Below are 20,463 nucleotides of genomic sequence, written 5' to 3'. Positions count from 1 at the left end.
TGTGTGTGTGCAAACATAACACGCCTGTATTCCTGCTTTAATTTTTTATAGGCATTTCATGACACGCTTAGTGGCAGGGTAGACTGCCACCCCCGAAAGCAGACTCGCTCACACGCACACACTCCTCCCTTCTTCCACTCAAACCAATCTGCACTTTGATGCAAAAAAAAATGCCCTCTTTGTAATCCCACATATCATTTGATGGGTAAGTCGTGTGGACATGGATGGAAATTATACACCGCATGTCAAAATAATGTTTATGTAGTTACAATCACAATCACTGACATCCTCGCTTCTCCTCAGTCTTGACTGAGTCAACATTCATTTGTGAAGATGGCAGATTCCATTACTGACTGTAGCATCCACTACTGACACTTTTTAAACTTTTCCCATTTCTGAAACTGAGCAAAGCCTTGTGCAACAGACCAGGAAGACTAAATGATGTCATTACAGCAAGCTGCCAATTGTATGGGCTCGCTCCATTATAATACTTATAATACGCAGTGAAGGATCTTAGTCTGCTTGTGTTTACCTGCCTGTCTCTCCTCTTATTTACTTGCTATCTGTCTGTGTGTGTGTGTGTGTGTGTGTGTCCATCCAGACCCTCCAGACGCCCCCAGTGTAGTTCGCCTGTCTGTCAGCAGCAGCACCAGTCTAAGGGTGGACTTCCAGGAACCGCTCTGTGTCAACTCTGCTGTGGTTACCAAGTACAAAGGTCAGCCACCGTGCCCGTCCCACTGCTTCATTTAGTTTAACTACCCAGGATCGCAATATGTAAAGCTCTGCTGCTAGAGGAGATGCAGATGACAAGTGTTAGTAAATGGCTGAGGTGTGGACCCAAGTCACAAATTTGATGACTTGGACTTTAACACCAGTGACTTGTGACTTCACTTGGACTTGAGCCTTTTGACTTTAAATACTTGATACCTATCCCTAAGCCCAAATATTAAAAAGTATGTTATTTAAAAAGTGTGTGCCCGAAGATGATCAACCGCACAGTACCGGAGGCAACTCCAACAGCTTTCGGAAATGTTTGGTTTATTTACTTTTTGAGAGATCCTTCATTGGTTTGTTTGGGAAGTGGATTTACTCATGGGAGAAAAACTGAACTGAACTGAGTTTCTATCTTTTGTTGTTTATATTGCTGAATCCCCGAAAGGTGGTATTTTTTCAACTCTTTATTTTTGGTGAATATTATCGGGACTCACTTTTGATTATCTAACACTTAATTCCCCCAGATCAACTTTGTTTGAACCAATCCGACAGCATCCAATCAAGTTGCAGGAGAAAACCATAAAGAACTAACGTGACATTACTGAACGCCAGTTGGCGTCAGTTACTCTGTAGTTAAAATGGCATTAGCCTACATTTGGTGAAGAGCGCATTATGACTTGTTTAGGGCTCGAAACTCAAAGTTTAGGACTTGGGACTTGACTTGGGACTTGTCGGTCTTGACTTTGGGACTTGATGTGGGACTTCTTACTCTTGACGTTGGACTTGTCAGTCTTGATTTGTGACCTGACTTGGGACTTACCTGTCTTGACTTGGGACTTGAGTGCAATGACTTTGGACTTACTTTTGACTTGCAAAACAATGACTTGGGCCCAACTCCGGTAAATAGTACAAGTATTTCGGAGTCACAAGCATTTCAGATTTTTTCTTTTTTCTTATCGTACATATTGAAGTTAAAAACAGTGTTTTTGTGTTGTTGTATGTGTGTTTTTGTGTGTGTTTGCAGTGAGCTGGAGCAATTCTCCATCATTAAGTCCTCTGCTGGGCGAGGCGGTGGTGGAGGACACCACTCTGCTACAGTGCAACATCGCTGGACTCACTTCGGTAAGTTCAGCCAAAATCTCTGTCTCCGCCATGTAATTGACGGTCTGAACTGTTTTTCAGTGTGATGATTCAATCAGGAAGAATCCTATCCAGAATCCAAACATAACAGAACTAGCAGAATCTCTTATACGGGATGCTGTCAAAAGGTAACACCAGGACAATATATTTGACACTTGTTTTGAGGGTTTGGATAGAGCATCTCTCCATGTGTATTTATCCTCCCCTTCACATCACACTAGTGAAGTAGTCCCATTTCTTCTCCGTCACTAAGAGCTACCAGATAAGAAGGATATATTATCTGGTAGTTTATGGGTGACACAAAGCAACACAAAGAACCTCTAAGCTCCAGCTTCTCCAGCTGTTGGTGCTGACTGAAAATTTAGAAGCCATTCTCTCACACGAAGCCCCCGATATTATTTACATGCAAGCTTTGATTTGGCGACATTTGAAAGCATTTCCCAAGTGACTCTTCTTTTATTACATACATCAAACAATCTTCACACAAGTTGCAGTCGCCATCAATCCCAAATGATGGGGAGGGGTTGAAAGACTTATGGCCCTGCTAAAAAACACAATTGGAAAACAGAGTTTATTTGTTATTTGTTTGAAAGTCTTGGCTCCCCGACCATTCATAAGCAACAGTTGCAAAACAGCCTCCAAAGTGATGGAAAGAGCAGCTTGGTAGCCTGCCACCTGATTTATGTTTGGCGTTTTTAAGCGGGCCATGTAGACAAATGGACGCTCCACCGGTTGTTTGTTATTGTGTGAGAGAAACCCCCTCCCCCCACCTTTAAGACCCCCGCTGCCAGCCAGAGCTCACTCCTGTCACATGACAGGGGTCAAGGCGAGGTCAGGAAGTGTCGGCTGCTGGTTTGATTGATCTGGCTGAGAAAGGAGAGACAGAGGCCTGCTGTCTGCAGACTGGGCACGGAGACAGACAGAGCTTCTAGATGGACCCTTCACCCTCCACACACACACACACACACACTGAAACGAAGACAGACAGCGACCTAGCAAAGAGATAAACAGATGCACTGAATCACACACATGCATATGTATATGATGCCTCAACTGTCATGTGTCCTGTCCTTACAGGGGACCTATTACTATGTCCAGGTGTCAGCCTACAACATGAAGGGCTGGAGTCCTCCACTGGTTACCATCCCTGCCTGCGCTTCACCTTCTAGTAAGTCTCCACTGCGTGTATATATATATGTTCGTGTAAGTTTTACATGACGCAAAACATAAAACTTCTAGTTAACAACAGCTCCAAACAAGAGCCCCTGAAGGGTTTTGGCTGGCCTCGCTAAATTAACACCACTGAAAAATAGTTTTCACACAGGATTTAGCTGCAAGATGTGTGTGTGTGTGTGTGTGTGTGTGTATGTGTGTGTGTGTGGATATAATCTCTCATAGCTTTCCCACACATTGCATGTGTGACTTTGCATCATTTCACATCAGTTGATTTGGTTATTCCAACGTCATTCCGACGTCCCTTTGACATCATTGTGGGGGTGACAGCTGGACCCTCCGGGGCCAGCAGCAGGCTGGGTGGGTTTTGGGACCCCCTTTGCGGACGTCAGAGTTTGTAACCGTAGCCTCGGGATGGCGTTTGGGGCTGGCTGGCAGAGGAAGCTGTCCGGGTTCAGCCAAGAAGTTAACCGTGAAGTCATGTGCGACAACAGCTGAGGTGTTGAGTCACCAGAGCAGCTCTTTCTTCCCTTCTATCTATCTATCTATCTATCTATCTCTATTTGAGGTTTTCTAACTCTTAAGGACTTTAAAATGTAAGTTAGAATGTAAAGTCAGTGCAGTCACCTACTGTAAGAGAGTGAACATAGGTACTGTGAGTCTGGGTGTGTTGGCACACTAAGGGCACATCTGGGGAACACATGAACATGTTTGTCCTCATCAGCACACAGTGTTTTTCAGCAAGTGTGTGTGTCTGTGTGTGTGTGTGTGTGTGTGTGTGTGTGTCTTCATTTTAGGAGACTGGGCTTTCCCTCTCTTTTTTTTCTCTACTGTCCACCTCCCTCCCTCTCTCCGAGCTAATTTCGATGTTGCGTGTTTGTGTTTTCCATTTGGGCCTACCACTGGAAATATTTGCATGTCTGTGCTGTAGCACGCGGCGCGGCCCCAACAGTGGGGGCCTTATGCCGGGCCGTGGACGCCCATTAAAGGGCCCGCTTGTCCTGCCGGGACAGGCACCTTTCCGGGAATAGAGCTCACCGTGTTTCAGCCCCCACGCGCCCTCCGGGGGGCTCCAGGAGAGGGAGTCGGGGTGGGGGTGATGGAGGTGAGGGGGGGTGGGTGGTGGTTGATGGTGGTGGTAGGGGGGCGGGTTATCGCTGACACATCCTCCAGTGAGCAAGCAAGGATGCTGGTTTGCTACCACAGTAGGTAGAAGGTGCTGAAGGATCGTTTTCTGCAGAGATGGTCATCTATGAGGAGGGCAGGGAAAAAGGAAACAGAGTCAGAGATAGAGGTTGAGAGTCTTTTGCTTTTGGAGGCATAGCGGGACGTGTGTTACTTTCTGTCTGTTAGTGTGTCTGTCTACATGTGTGTGTGCATACTGACTGTTCTGAGCCCAAATATGTGCAAGGCAGCCAGTAGCAGTGGTGCTCAGTAGGTCTGTCTGTCAGCCAACCACAGCTTTCTCACACTGGGGTGGGTGCTGTTTCCTATAGCACACACACAAGACCTGTTTGAGAAGCAGGCCGTCCCGTCTCACACACCTCACACTCCCACTATTGGAAGCCTCAGGAACAGGGCCAGCCCAAGAATTTTTGGGGTCCCAAGCAGAATTTGATTAACCCCCCCTCCCAATCCCCAGACTAACCTCACATAGAGTCCCACTGACGTATGTGTCGGCGCTGTATTTGGTCATACAATCGTGAAAGTGTCAGTTTAAGTCCAGTTTATTTCCATCTAACCAAAGTTATTGCTCCATAGTCCATAGATCCACGTTTACTTACTTCAAATAAACCAAATAATGTTATATAAAAACCTTCCAAGTGTGAGCACAATCTGTAGGCTTCCCTAGTAGCAGCCTGGTTGAATAAAAATCTTACAAGGCTTACTGTACAGACCAAAAAGAAGGAAATGACTGACAGTAGTCAACGTTGGATGATGTTTCTTTATTCATAGGAAAAGAATAAACTTCTGGACTGATCTACAATCAGTTGAAGACTCTCAAAACATGGCTCCACAATGGAATATATAGAGACGTCTCTCTTTGTTCCAGCTCAAACTACCATTTGGGAACATTAGAGGTTTCATGATACATACTGAGCAGACTATACCTAATGCCTGATATACTTAATACCTATTCTGCAGGACCAAACATACAGCAGGCATTCCTACATGTTAGCTCATCTCTGCAAACCCATGTTAAAAATGTCTTGTCATAACAGCAACATATCTAATAAGCTTTTCAGACTTGGATGATCCTCATTTCATCATCTTTGCTTCTCCATCATTAATCCGCTGTATGGCTGAAGACACCTGTCTAGAGATCCTGAATCAGCACTCTTTATAAATACAGAACGTTGCATGGTCTCTTTTCTAATATCGTCTTTCTCGCCTCTGTCTGCAGGTTGGAGGGATATCGATGGCCGCGCTCCACGTCAGAGAGGCCAGAAGGAGGCACTAGACCAACTACTCGGGCAGATAAAAGAAGCCCACCGACACTGTGTCTGCCATGGTATCAACAACTTTTTGATCGATTTGGTGGGCGTGTATACCGTAAAGACTAAACCGTAATATGAGCGCTTTAACGGTTTGCATAGCTGACCTCTGGTGAAACCCAAACCCCCCCCAAACCTGGTAGTGATAGCGACTTGATGTACTCTACATATGAGCACATGTTACACCACACTCAATGTTTTAAACCCGCCATTGGGTTTAACTATGGAGTTACATGGTAGGATAACAGCTTGAAAGTACATGACCTTAAGATCAGTTTTTAGTTGGGGGTATCAGTTGAGGCAAAGTAGCAGAAGTTGAAGTGAAATGCACCCTGAGCTGCTGACATTAACCTGAGCTTCTGTCGTTTTCACTACGCCCGTCACATTTTAAACAAACATGTCTGAATTTTCAGCCACCGTCTAGTTCATGTTTCAGAAATGTTCTCGGCGTAAACAAACACGAGCGTGAGCAATGGTCGGTTGAACTCGCAGGTGTAACACGTCCCACCAATTGCTGTGTTTCATCTCACCTTGACAGACACTTTACAATCTCAGGCACGACAAGTACTTCGGGGGGCCGTACACCCCTAAGACGGCATGCCACCTCAAAAATAATACCCTCCCCTCTGTCTCAACAACCCCCCCACGCCCCCACCCCCTTATACATTTTTCCATGACTCAGCCCTTCCTCTGCTGAATACCTCTCTCTCTCTGTGACAAAATGCAGATCAACTTCTCTCACACTCAGGCTGTTTATATCCCCAAACACTGCAGGCTGTAAGTCGGTCCCATAAGTGTCAAAACCTGTCCACACTGACTCTTTTACACGACGGCAAACTGCATTTAGCATTGAGCAAGTTGTCTCTCTTTTTCTCGCACACACGCCCAAAAAACACACGCGCCCACTTACTATTGTCCACTGTGGCCAGACCATATTTGCAATAGGGCGAGACGCAATATAATAGTCAGTATTGAGTGGCTCTCGGTTCGTCAGACGGCGACTGATTGAGCTTGAGAGTTCAGGCACGGTAGCCAAGGTGGCGTGTCCCGGGGTCATGTTTGTTATTCCTGTAAGAGACGAGTCCCGGGCTGGAGTCGGGAGAGGGCATAAATTAACACTGACTACTGCCGTCTCCCCCCCCCCCGCGGCCCTCCACCCCCCGCAGCCCGCCAGTCGTCCTGTCTACTGTCCATACATATACACACATAAAGATAGACAGGCTCACACATAGATACATGTACATGAAACAGACACAAATATTCAAGTACATGCTCTCCCTTTCAGCTCTCCTACATGTCCATGTACGCACCCCCGTCGCACCGCGGCTTATAGCCCACGCCACATTCTCCCTCTTGTCCAAACACTATTAATTAAACTGTGAAAGAGGCCTTGACTAACACAGGCACCCCAGCAGTCAGCCCCTACTTGTCTGTCTTACTCAGTGTCAAACACGGACCGAGGCCGGGAGGACTCGAGCCGAACAGACTCGCGAGTAAAGAGCAATTCGGGGAGGTGAGAGGGGTCGAGGGGGTGCTGTTTTTTCTTGTTGCTCCACCTCGACTCGTCCACCTGAAGAGAAAATTAGTTCTTTTCGGGTCCTGAATGGGGGGATTTATTGACTTTAAGTGGCCTGGGGCTGGAGTAATATCACCTGGGAGGGGAGGAGAGGGGAATCTGTGAGGGGTTTGGGACTCTGGGTTTCTAATGAGTTGGGAGGTGCGTTATCTCACCAACAGGCGCCCACACAAACACATACATACATACACACACCTCCCTCTCTCGCCTCCAACCCCCTCCAGGCCCACTAAAAATAAACATGTCCCCACAGACTTAACTGACCTCCCTGTCAGTGAGTGGCAAAGGGTTAAGACACATACAGACGCACACACACAAATTACTACAGCTCCTTGGCTCCACTCATATGGCTGTAGCTCAAGACGTGCCATGCTCCAGCAGCTTTAGTATGTGCAGGTAAACACACACACACATACATATACACACAGTTAGTGTCCCTCTGGGACCAGGGAGAGCTAGTGGTTCCCTCAAGGCCCGTAGTCTGCTGCTGGCAGCCAGCGTGACTGTCAAATGGTGCCGCGCCGCTGGAGCGCATGAAATGTCGAAAAACATTCCACTCCGGCCGTGTTGTTGGACGTGTCAGGTTTGTTGTCAATTAGGTAACGGCCTGTCACTGGAAAAGATGTTTCTTGAGTTTGTCAGGACAGAGGGCGTTCATTGGTGTTAGTGAGAAAATCAGACGACCAATCAGAGTCACGCCACAGTTTTCTCACAAGTGCCCCGAAGCAAGAGCATCAGAATATTCATCTAAAAGTAATCTGGCTAATTTATTCTGTTGCTGTGGAATTAACAAACGTCTTTTTCCTGTCTCCGTCTCGTCCACACAGAACAGTGCAAAGCTCCGACGCAAGGGAGGAAGCACTCGGTGTCCAAAAGCCTGCGCCATCTCTTCCAAACCACCACCAAATTTGTTAAAAGCTTGAAAAGGTAGATTCTCTTTTTGCTCAGTTTTCCTCCATGAAGTGTCGTAAAAGTAGTTGACCTCCATGCTGGAGGTGAGGAGGTTTTTAATATGAAAGGAATTGTAATTAAATGTAGTGTTTAAATTGTCAATTTACATATATTTCAGTGAGTATTCATTTTGGAGAGAACATATCCATTTTTGATTGTTGATTGTTGGTTTTCATGGTAGAAACTAATTTGTTATTATCACATTTTTAATGATATGTAGTAATTTTTTCACGTTTGACGTACCGTAAGTTGTGCAACGTGTCATTTTGATATTCACCCACTCAGTGCTGTAGTGTTTCTACCGTAACATTATGTACTTTTTCTGTGTTGCTTTCCAGAGGTCTCTATCTGACATGCATACTCTACAGAGACGACAATGTGTTGGTGACTCCGGAGGACCAGATTCCTATTGTGGAGGTTGAAGATTCGTACTCCAGCTCCCTAATGCAGGACTTCCTCTGGTTTACCAAGGTAGACCAACTCGTCACATACTGACGCTTTGGCAGACCCCTCTGTGTCATTTTACGGTCGCAGTATACACATGCTTAACGTTGTGAATTCAAACAAAACCACTTGCTTAGGTTTAGGCAACAAAACCACTTAGGTTTAGGAAAAAACAACATGATTGGGCTTAAAATTACTACATTTGTAAAGTGAAAAGGAAACTTAAAGTTGTGAACATGGGACACGAACAAACAGCTGATTGTAAAGTGAAAGTGAAACTAACGCATGGGACACAAACAGTGGTTTTCTGGATGAAAGCCCTGTGTTTGTTTGACCCATCCACCTCCCCTCCTGTCTGCCGTGTGTGTCTTTTAGCTCTTTAAACTCCATCACCACACTCCCGGAGCACTTTCTCTGACTATTTAATGTTGCAGCGGATGGGTTTACATTGTAGTTAATGGAAAGCCTGGTGCTTCTCATACAGGCACTAAAGGGTGACATGTGTGTTGGTATCACACGCCGAGGGGCGTGACAAAGCATCGGTAATTTACACCGCTGGGAATGAGAACGGGCTGGATGGACAGACAGAAAGAGACAGATAGAAAGACAACAATTAACTCTGATATATTTCTCAGATGACCCACTGCAAGCCCATTAATACAATCATCATATAACCATGAGAAAAAAGTCCAAAGTTAATTTCACTACCAGACAGGAATTATTTATTTAATCAGATAATGCTAAAAATGTTTTTTTGTTTAGTAACTTACGCATTGCATCGCATTGCTACATTTTAACAAATTATTGCATTATCTATTGGTTATTAATAATCAGATGCAGACACAATAGTAGATCACAAGCTGATGTTTTGCTACCAGATGCATTTGAAAAACGTTTTGTATATTTGCATCCAATCCATGTGCCAGGTATCCTATCTATGGGAGGAGATTCCCTGGCTGCAGCAGTGTCTCAGTCCTTCCCAGTCGTCCTGTTCCTGTACTCTGCAGACACGTCTCAAGATGCTGCAGGCTGTCTCTCATCTACAGGTAGTACTATGCTCAGTAGACTTGCCCTCAATAGTTAGTTTAGATCTGAAAGTAACACAATAGCACAAACAAACTAACCGATCGTTGCAGCGGTAGACCAGCAACTCCCGTGTTCTGCGAGGTAAAATTACTGCTTTTTGTGAACGTAGTCTGGTGGCTTTGAAGACAGCGATATAACGGCTTCAGTTCCCCATCGAAAAGGGCTGTCTGATTTACAGGCAGTAATTTTACCTAGCAGAACGCGGGATTATACATATGACTCCACTTAAAAAAATCCAAACTAACCCTTTCAGTTATTTCCAAACTTAGCACGGCTGATTTTGACTCCACTAGTGCTAGAATTCACATTATTCATAACCTTATTGATTAGCTTCGATTATCTTACTTTTGTAACCTACCCCTGCTTTTTGCTAACGTCTGACGGGGCGTTTTCCATTTGAAGAAAACAAAAAAGACCGCAGATGGAGCGCCCTATAATAATACCGAACAGCTGAACAGCAGTACAATTAATATCTGATGTCTTTCCTCAGGGAATGCTGGGAACCCAGGACGTTGGTCAGGTGTATTTTGAGCCAATCAAAGACAAGCATGGTAACGCTCTGCTGGTGCTCCTGAAGGACATGAACGCCTGTCCCAACCTGGACGGGGTTCGCTGGACGCAGCTTTGCAAACTGCAGCTCCAACGCAAGTCCATCTCTTCCCCCGAAGAGCCCACCGCCTTGGACATGCTCCTCATCACGCTCCACGTGAGTCCTGCAGGAATAAACGGGCAGCGATTGGTGGTTTAGTTCCATTTTGGAAAATGTGTTATTTCTGCTTTTGTTTTGGAGACAGGCTGCTCCCACTGCAGTCAGGAATGGTAGGAGGGTTTCTCAGCAGTGGTTGTGGTTTTTATCAGGCTCATTCTTTACATTTTTTTGTTACCCGGAGATTTAGCAAGATGAAACAGCGTAGTGTGAGGCACTTTGTCAACAACAAAAATAACCCCAAAAACACTGGAAAACATTTATCTATTGGTATCGCTCTAATGTCTTTAAACTCTCATTCAGCAAAACCAGTAAACATGAGGCTTCGTGGCTGGAACAATGGGATTGTAAATTGAAATGTGCTTCCAATTACGAGTGCAGACACTCTTTATTTAGACAAACATTAATCATCATGACTCTCCTCTTCCATTTGTCACTTTCTTTGTAAAGACACACATTGAGTTGGCTTGCCAACAAATTAATTAAAAGTTCTAGGTCAAATCTTGGATCCAACCCAACATGAATGTTAATCATCTCAGTCACTTTATTTCGCTCACCCAGGCAGTGGAAGTTTGACTTTCAGCCTCGTGGACCTGACGATGATAATCTTGCTAATTGTTGTTGTTTTGTGTTTTGTAACTAATGCTGTGTGGCTGTTTGGTTCAGAGCGACCACAATCTGGAACTAAACCACAAGTTGATTTTGTCTATATAGCCCAGTAAACTCGATACCATTGTTGCAACGCTGCTTTGTCTCCAGTGTAAGTTGGTTTGGCCTTGTGGTTCCAAAACAATGGTGGAGACTCCCTTTGGCAAAACCGCATTTCACTGAAATATTTGTTTTGTGGCCAGTTATGAACAAATTGTATGATGAAATACATAAGAATGTGCCGAGGGGCTATTTTGCCGTGCTGACTCCCACTTTAAACATGCTGGAACAACTTTTAGACTGAAGTCTCTCGAGGACTAACGACAGCAAAACAACATCATTTAGATGAATGTGAGATTGCTTAAAGAGACAAAATTAGAATCGGTGTCACCACACAGTCGACCCCACTCAACACTACACACATACCGTCCTCTCACTTCATCTCTCTCCACCTGCTGTTCCCAGGAGAAGCTGGCATATCACAGGCGGAGCAGGAAGCTGTTGTCTCCAGGCTTGTACCTGGGCTACCTGAAGCTGTGCACGTCAGTGGAGCAGATCAGAGCGCTGGTGCCCCAGAAACTCCCCAACGTCCTCTGTCACACCAAAATACGGGACAACAGCAACGTGTCCAGGTGAGGATCAGTGGAGTTTTGACCAGACACTTGAATATACCACCCGATTTTACTTTTATCAGACCAATAAATAGGCATTATTGGTCGCTATAAGCACCTTAGATGTGGGTCATTAGGGGCCTATAACTTAAAAGCAACAAGTTAAAACACGTAAAACTGGATGAAACGTTATGTTTTGAACACAAACAAACAGGCTTCTTTAGGTTTAGGCAACAAAATTACAACTTCTTTAGGTTTAGACAACAAAAACAATTAATGAAATTTAGGGAAAAACATTGTGTTTTTGGTTTAAAATAATTACGTTCCAAAATCTCCTGGTTGAAAACCCGTGTTTTGTGTCCCATCCATCACCACCAACCTGTACCCAATATGGAGTTTCACACTGTCTATACTGCAGCGCCTGACTTCCGCTTCTGCTCCTGTCAGAATTGCTATGGTCGCTAGGTCGCTGTTGTGTTCTTTTATACCTTCTTTCAGTAATCTACCATGTCAATAGATGATAAAACATACTAGTGGTTGTAGTAGGCCACTATTGACACACATCTATGGCGCTTATATCGACCGATAACGGCTATTTGATAGCCTGACAACAGTCTAATCGGCTTAATATACAGGCAAAACAATGACAAAGATACCTGTGACGTGGATTGATGCACCCTTTTATAGCATTCATGTGAGTGTGTGTTCTACGTGTGTGTGGTTTTAGAGAGGAGTGGCAGTGGCTGCAGGCTCTCAGCTCTCTGGACGAGTCATTGGAAATGGACCTCGAAGAACAGAGCGCTCCACATCGCCTCCTACAGGACCTGCGCAGCGCCATCAAGGACCTGATGGCGCACATCAATGTCCCTGGCAATCAGGTCAGAGTCAATCTGAAACTGAGTGTATCTTTGTTCTACACTGAGGTGTACAAACTGAGTGTATCTTTGTTCTACACTGAGATGTACAACCATTTCTTTACCCAAAAAAAATATTTTTGTGTAGACTGATTTTGACTGATATCATGGAACCAGTTGAAACTGCGTGAAAGATATCCAGCCAAGTTCCAGAGGCAGGCAGTAGCGAGAGCTCAAAGCAATGAACATGATCCCAGTGGATATCCAGCCAGTTCTGGTTAGACCACTAATTCGACATGATTTCTGTAAAAGAACATGGTCTGAATTCCAGCACAATGGCAATCATTGTCCATTTGACTTTAACCTTTTACCACCCACTGTTCCAAGCACCAAACTGATCTTTACAGACTGCTACGACTGCACTATGAAAAGTTACATACAGAGTACATTAATAGATGTATTGATAGATAAGACTGTCATCAGAATGTACAACTGTAAATATGTTTGTCTCCAGAGGGGATGGATGTTTAAAAAAAAGTTTAAAAACAACAAATATGGCTTTAACAGTAAGATAGTTTTACTCTAACAGTGTATTAGTGATATGCAATAACCCCTAATTACAGTAAACCATGCAGACAGTTGCCATATCCCTTACTTCTCATTCCACTATTGGAGTTGGAGCCTCTGGTTTTACTTTCAAGATACTTAAATGAGTGAAAAATTTACTTCATGGTGGCCTGGCGCTCTATGATCCATACCCTGGAACTGTGACTTCCATCGTTTGAGTGCAACCAGGGGCTCACCCTTTACTTCTATCTGTCAAATAAAAGCTGAAATGATCAAATAAACACGTTAAGGAGCTGTCGAGCATCTTGATCATGGTAATCTTGCACAAAAAGAACATGCATACATATTAAAATGACAGTGGACATAATGTCAGTATTCTGTCACTGCTTTAAAGGGATAATTCAAGTGTTTTGAAGTGGGGTTGTATGAGAACTTATCCATAAGTGGTGTATTACTTACAGTAGATGACGTTTGGCGTGCCCCCAGCATTGAGAAACAGACAGGAGCACCAACACCAGAGCAAAGCAATACAGTGCTTTGGACGGGGATGGCAGAAAAATGTATTTTAGCCACCTTAAAGAAAGGCTTACCTTAAAAAAAATGATATCCGTTTAAGTGTACGCTATATATTTACAGTATTTTCCGACAGCAAATTGAACTGAAAGTGCTACGTATCTATACTGTTTTTGTCATCTGAGCCTGCTGGATTTGGAGAGAGCATAGATAAGTTTCACTTTCAGTTCATTTCCCCCGTCGGAAAGGAGAAGGAAAGGGCTGTGTGGCGGCAAGATAAAGCGGCGTACACTTAAACGGTTATAGATTTTTTCAGATGAGCCTTTCTTTTAGGTGGCTAAAATACGTTTTTCTGCCGTCCCCGTCCACAGCACTGTATTGCTTTGCTCCGGTGTCGGTAACTCCTATCGATGCTGGGGGCACGCCGACCGTCATCTACTGTAAGTAATACACCTACTATGGATAAGTACCTCATACAACCCCACTTCAAAACACCCAAACTATCCCTTTATGGTTATGGTTCCAAAGGCTCACTGAGATCACCTGTCTCTCTCTGTGTGTGTCTAGGTGCAGGACTTCCGTATCTACAGCCAGGAAGTGGTGGAGTTTGGGGAGAAAGTGTCCTTCCTGCTCCTCCTGCCTCCTTCAGATGAAGTGTGCACAGCTCCTGGTCAGAATAACCCGTACTCCCCCCGCTCTGGCTTCCTCACCCTGCCCCTGCAGATCTTTGAACTGGGTCAGTATATCAGATTTTTGGCAGAAATGGGAAATCTGACACCAAGTGCTGTTTCCAAATCTATACGTTCCTCCTGTATTTACTGGCACAGCGTTTTACATTACTTTTTTTTTTTCTTGTTGGATTGCCTTTTTCTCCCACAGTCCATTTTAATGCCTATAGCCCAAGTTTCATCGGCCAGTACTGCAGAGTGTCGGCTTTGCTGGAGCTGGAGTCCCTCATGTCCCAGCAGGCCCTAAGGGAGGCCTTCTCTGAGGCCGAGCTCCTCGCTGCTAAGAAGAAACACCAGCAGGTCCAGGACCACATGCAGGTAACACAGCTGGAATATATATATACGTATATATATATACATATGTTTGGGTTATGTAATGTAAAACTAGTATTTGCGTGGGACATGGAATTAAATTAATCCAATAAAACATTTAATTGTTACTGAGATTATGATCTTGTTGGCTGTACAACAGCAAATGGAGGAGGTGTGGCGTGATGCGAGGTGGATCATGGACGCCTTGCAGTATGCCCGCTACAAGCAGCCGTCGGGAGGCATCTCCATTAGCTGGATAATTGACTTCTCCAGGGAAGTGTTGTCCGACAAACCTCCCTCCACCTCCTCTCAGCCAGACTTCATGCCCTCCCCCATGCCTTCACCCGAACCCTGCCGCAAGCACTCAGGTCAGAACTCCTCCAACAGAAACATTAACATGTATTGACATACACGATACTGAGAGTATTTTGCTCCAATTTGACTTCCTCATAAGTACTTTTTCTCATATTCTGCAGATTTTGCTGGACTCTCGGACGAAGAGGGCTCCTCCGAGGTCTTCCTCACCACCGACAGCGACTACGACTCCAGCCGCGCCCAGAGTCCCCGTGAGCTGGACCTGTTGCCCCCCTCGCCCCTCTCATCCTCGGCGCCACTGGAGCCCCGTGGTTTCCTGCGCAGCGACGGGAGCGGCTCAGGAGGAGGGTTGTGTCTCGGCGGGGGTGTACGTGGAGGCGGGGCGCTAAGGGATTCCACGCCGGACGTCCTCCAGGCCTCCGAGCCGCAGCACGGGAGGGAAGGTGAGCGGTGCGGCGGAGGGGTTCGGTGTGGCGGTGAACGGCGTAGGGGGGGCCCGGAGTTGTTTGACAGTGACTTCATCCTGCCCAGCAGGCAGATCGAACTGTTGCACATCACAGAGAAGAGACAGGCCTTCTGTGTGAGGACCAGCAGCCTGGAGTTCCCTTCCAGCACCGCAGCCCACCAGCCTTACTCCTACCACACCACTTGCCCCTCGCCCTCCACCTCGCCACAGCGGAGATGGCACCGGCCCTCGTCGGTGGAACGCTGTTGCTCGGCTGAGCGCTGCCTACCGCAGCTTCCGCCAGCGCGTACGTTATCAGAGGACAGCGGCACACAGAGACTCTCTTCGACGTCGCCTGCTGCCCTCAGGAAAAGCTGTCACGCCACACTCAGAGTCCACCCGCAGTATCGCACAGGCCTGCCAAAAGAGACCAGTGTTAAGGTATAGATATGTTCTTTTCACCTTTAAAGAGGACCTATTATGCTTTTGTGCTTTTTCCATTTCCTTTATTGTGTTATATCGTTTTTTTGTGCATGTAAAAGGTCTGCAAAGTTACAAAGCCCAAAGTCTACTCCAAAGGGAGTTACTCTCCCCCACAGAAACACTGCTCCTGAACTGCTGAAACACCTCGCATGAAGTCCCGCCTTTTCTTCAGTAACGTTGTGATGTCACCAAGTAACCCGGTTGCATAATACCTGCATAGCAACTAGTTTGGCACACCCTCAAACAAAGCTAGTTAGAGTGGAATCTGAAGAGTTTGGTTCGGTTGACCAATCACAACAGAGTGGGCCAGCTGACCCTCAGGAGCTCAAACAGAGCGTTTCAGACAGAGGGTGAAAAGAGGTGCTGCAGTACAGCCGGTACGAGAAAAATAAAGTGTTTTTTTGAACATTAAAGCATGTAAACATGTTCGAGTAGAAACCCAAAATACAAGTATGAACCTGAAAATGAGCATAATAGGTCCTCTTTAAACTGTTGTTGTGACACTAGTCTCAGTGATACCTTCTCCTCCTGTGTTTCAGCTCTGTGTAACTCCAGGGACGTCGGCGCGGGAGATGATCCAGCTGGTGGTGCAGGAGATGAACGTCGTGTCGCGGCGCCTGCTCGGTAGCGGTGGAGGCGGCGTCGGTGGTGAACAGGAGCAGTGTGCGTACTACAGTTCTGAACAGTTGAAGCACTTTGGCCTCGTGTTGGTGGTGGATAATAGAGAAAAGTGGCTTCAGGATGATTTCTGTCCGCTGGAGCTCCAAAACCCCTGGCTGAGGGGCAAACTGTGCGTTCGCATTAAGGAGTATTCACCACTAGCACTCAAACACAGCCGGGCCACCACAGTGTGACACTTCCACGAGAGATAAAGCAAGTATTTAAGAGTTCATGCCGTGTGCAGATTCTCTTGGGATAAACGTGTATGGAAATGAAGGAACTGTTACATTTGTACAAACGGGCTCCTACACTATTTTCTCTCTCACTGTGGTGTTACCGTCCACAACTGCAGCTACAACATGTCATATTTCCTGTGTTCTTGTTATCTGAAATGCTTCTGTTTCACATGAAATGTGTTCTCCCGTACGTACTGTAGGACCTTTTTTACGAACACCAGAGACCCTCATATGGACACCAAATGGAACAAAGAGAAAATAGGTTTTTTTTTATGCTGTCAGGAATCATTTGGGAACAAGATTGTGATGCCGAGCAAGATTAATGGAGCGTCACTTTGACTTCTGGCATGATTGACGCCGGCACATCGGGCCGTGGGCGTTGCCAAAACGACATGGGCAGCATCATCGTCCCCAGCCACACGCGGACACGGCTTTTCCTATGAACTCTCTCATTGTGTCATTCCCAAAGAGCTGTCGGCTGCAGCCGCCCGGCCCCATGTTCCCAGGATGTGGGCTCTGGACCCGGCCCAGAGGGCAGGAAGGAAGGGAGAAGTACAGAGGGGGGCTGGCGTCTCCTCTTGGGGACGCAATCGGCCCGACGATTTGGCCCGTCAGCCTGTCACTCAACCGCTCTTGGCCACTGTACCGTCTGGTAGCGAGGCAGCCAAGCAAGGGAGAGAGAGCTTGATAGAGTGAGAGCAAGAGAGGAGGAGGAGGGTGCATCTTTCAGAACCTGGCGCTGGCTCTCCAGTGCTCTTTTTTCTCCCTTTTTGCAGAACCTCTGTATAGTAAACTCAGTCGTAGTGTAGCTAACAAACACTCATCTTGTGAAGTAACACAAAATAAAAACCAGCTAATTTGGGTTTTTCATAACAGAGAAAACACAAAGCAATACTTTTGTTTTTCTAATAGATGGGGAAAAAAAGCATGTAAACCTTCCAGAATTGTGCTAAGTTCATCTGAAGTACTGTAGTTCATGCTGTGCTAAGAGGTAACCAGTTCAGTGTTTTGTTGTGTTTGGTTCAGTGGTATTCCCATGTGCATCAGAAAGTGGTGCCCACCAGTCTAGAGCGGGGTCTCCCGAAGGGATTCTAGTGTGAAAGGGATGACTCGAGTTGTTAAGAGGCCCGCTTGTTTGTTAGCGAAGTAACACATCCTGTATTCCAGACTGTCTTCTGAACTGCTTCAAAATAACTATAAGATGGTTAGAAATATATATTTTAGCCCCTGAACAAACCACTACGACCTGCAACGCGTGTGACCGATGGAGAATATTAAAAGCAAAATGTCAAATATAAAAACAACGATTATGAAAGAAACAATCCATAGACTTGAAGCAAGCCAACCTCTCTCCAAAATATGACGTCATGTCTATTATGCAACAATTTCATACTTTGAGTGTGCTCTCGCAGCGAAGTGTGACGTGTTTCAATTGTGATGGAATCATATCTATTATGAACAAACATAACTTTTAGTTAAAAAAAAACTCAAACTTTATTACAATCATCACATACATGTAGGTACATACATGAAATTTGACCTCTGCATTTAACCCCATCCTAAGCATTTAGGAGCAGTGGCCTGCTGTTAAGCGCACTTGGGATTCAGTGTTTTACTCAAGGACACTTTGACATGCAGACAGTACGAGCCGGGGATCAAACCGCCTACTATACGGTTAAAGGACGACCCGCTCTACCCACTGAGCCACAGTCACCGCGGAAGCTCAACTTCTAGTTAATCAGATTTTTTCAAAGCCTCACTTCAATCAACAAAACATCAATTAACAATTTTATTTTTTATTATTAATGATTTCCTACTGAAATGTGTCTGTTGTAAGATTTATAAGATCAAATCTTATAAAGCAACATAGTCAGTGTGGTCTATAACAGTGGTTCCCAAACTGTTTCATGTCAAAGACCACTAAACAAATTAGACCACGGACCTCATTTGATAACATTTGGTCCCAGGGTCCTCCATCTGTTTTTGCTTTTAGATGTTTTATTGCCAAAAGCGTATAAAACCCATGACATTATAGTCATGCATTCTGTTGTTGTGTAACTTATGGATGAAATTATAGTGCAAAATGATTCCCCTTTTTGCTGGGGACACCCTGAAACCGACTCGTGTCTAGAAGGTAACCCCCAAATTGCGAAAACTTGCAAAAGCTCTCGCAAGACTCGCTGCCCAACGACCTCTCGAGTTCAATGCCTAACCTCAACCATCTCGCAACAGTTTTTCAATTACTGCATTACCTTCTGGACACGACCTTAGCTTGTCTACCCTGATGGCTTATGGGACTCTCGCCTTGCAAGTCTAAGCATTCAATCGAGAGTCTCTAATATGTGTATTACCTCAAATACCAAAAACACTGATGCACGCATTGTATTTTTGTTATGAACCACATTAATTCTAACTATACAACAAATAAGGTCTCTTAACAATCTAAACCATCCTTTTTTAGCTCTTTTGGGAACCTGTGCCAAGTTTGAATTCCTCTGTTCACACTTTACATTTGAAACAGTCCGTGCATCGTTTACATCACATCTCAAAAACCGCAGGCTGTTGTTGTTTTATTTATTTTTTTCTTTCAACGATTTTCCAGCATATAAATAAATACTTGTTCTGGCTATAAAACGCCAACACAGGCTCAGCAAACATCTTACCGTTATAATAAGCAGCAACATTTTCCAAATGTAGCACCAGAAAGGTCCAATAGAGTGAGAGTTTGATGGGTGAAGTCAGTCAGTGGACCTGCTGGCCTCAGTTACTGTAGCATTCCAGGTTCACGGGATGTCGTTTGGAGAACCTGTCCCAGGGGTGGGAGTTCACAGTGGCGTCTCTCAAAAAGTGTTTACAGAGTTTAGTTTCCTTCCACTTTCAAAGATGTGTTTACGTGTAACTACTGTATAAAGACAAACTGATGTTATAAGTTGTAATTGGTTTCACTAATGGCTTGAACTGTTGTGTTAGCGCTTAGATGTCTTCTTTATTCACATTGTTAAAGAGGTTTTTACGAGGGCCAACTGCAAAAACAAATCACACAACCAGAAACCATGTACATAGACAAAAACAAAGACCAGGGGATGAATGTACTGTATCTGCCCTAAATGTGAAAGTAAATGAATGTGGGGCTGTCGTCACTACTGAGGTCAAAGGTCAGTGAAGTTATAGGCAGGAGTCTCTGCCTTAAGATTAAGCTAAAGGGGAAGAGGGGGGGTTGAATTCCCTCTCCGGTCGAAAAAAATAAAGTAAAGCCCCATGTTTACAAGGAGCTGTTGGCAGATCCATCAGGCGAAGTCATGAAGGAGACATCACGTCACTTTTTTTAAAATCTATTTTTATTGAACAATAAATGAATATTACAAAATAAAAGCCTCGGCTGTTTATGAGGGTTTCTTCTCTTTTAACAGATCGCCGCACACGAGCGGAGGAAGTTTCTAACCTTCATGGTGAGCAATAACAACGTCTTTTATGTGATATTGACCTTTTTACACTTCCCGTTTGAGAGATATAGTACTTCGCGCATTAACCCGCGCTAGAGCTCCGCTAGGATTCATGATATATTTTGGCTCACCTCGTCCGCCATAAGGAGCATAACAAGCTTATATTTCAAGTGTGTGCAGATCGGATTCTCTTTGGGGCTTATTCTTTTAGTTTGGAGTTTCATCCACACGTATGATGCACTCCCAAAAGCGGCTCGTTTGTCTGATATGAATGAGAGCGAATGACAAATAGAGGGCAACTTGTTCCTACAGATGCTATATTGCAATGACCTCATCAGTGTTTGCCACCCGGTTGATGAAAAC

At 45.0% G+C, this 20,463-nt stretch overlaps 1 protein-coding gene across 3 annotated transcripts in view; it reads left to right on the top strand.

Moving 5' to 3' along the window:
• The window catches only part of LOC119479337 (ankyrin repeat and fibronectin type-III domain-containing protein 1), a 148,725-nt gene extending 128,696 nt beyond the window's left edge, over nt 1–20,029 (top strand). For all 3 annotated transcript variants that reach the window (XM_037754803.1, XM_037754802.1, XM_037754804.1), the window contains 15 exons: nt 602–715; nt 1,739–1,836; nt 2,932–3,022; nt 5,432–5,539; nt 7,926–8,025; nt 8,388–8,520; nt 9,420–9,539; nt 10,070–10,285; nt 11,399–11,565; nt 12,272–12,422; nt 14,046–14,214; nt 14,358–14,524; nt 14,679–14,886; nt 14,995–15,719; nt 16,301–20,029. In XM_037754803.1, the coding sequence (XP_037610731.1) occupies nt 602–715; nt 1,739–1,836; nt 2,932–3,022; nt 5,432–5,539; nt 7,926–8,025; nt 8,388–8,520; nt 9,420–9,539; nt 10,070–10,285; nt 11,399–11,565; nt 12,272–12,422; nt 14,046–14,214; nt 14,358–14,524; nt 14,679–14,886; nt 14,995–15,719; nt 16,301–16,615 (2,882 nt within the window). In that variant the 3' untranslated portion in view covers nt 16,616–20,029. The remainder of the gene's footprint in view (nt 1–601; nt 716–1,738; nt 1,837–2,931; nt 3,023–5,431; nt 5,540–7,925; nt 8,026–8,387; nt 8,521–9,419; nt 9,540–10,069; nt 10,286–11,398; nt 11,566–12,271; nt 12,423–14,045; nt 14,215–14,357; nt 14,525–14,678; nt 14,887–14,994; nt 15,720–16,300) is intronic.
• The last annotated feature ends 434 nt before the right edge of the window (nt 20,030–20,463 follow it).

Source organism: Sebastes umbrosus, chromosome 20 (genome assembly GCF_015220745.1).
Source record: "Sebastes umbrosus isolate fSebUmb1 chromosome 20, fSebUmb1.pri, whole genome shotgun sequence".
In the NCBI taxonomy this organism is placed as follows: Eukaryota; Metazoa; Chordata; class Actinopteri; order Perciformes; family Sebastidae; genus Sebastes; species Sebastes umbrosus.
This window is presented reverse-complemented; position numbering and strand designations above follow the sequence as displayed.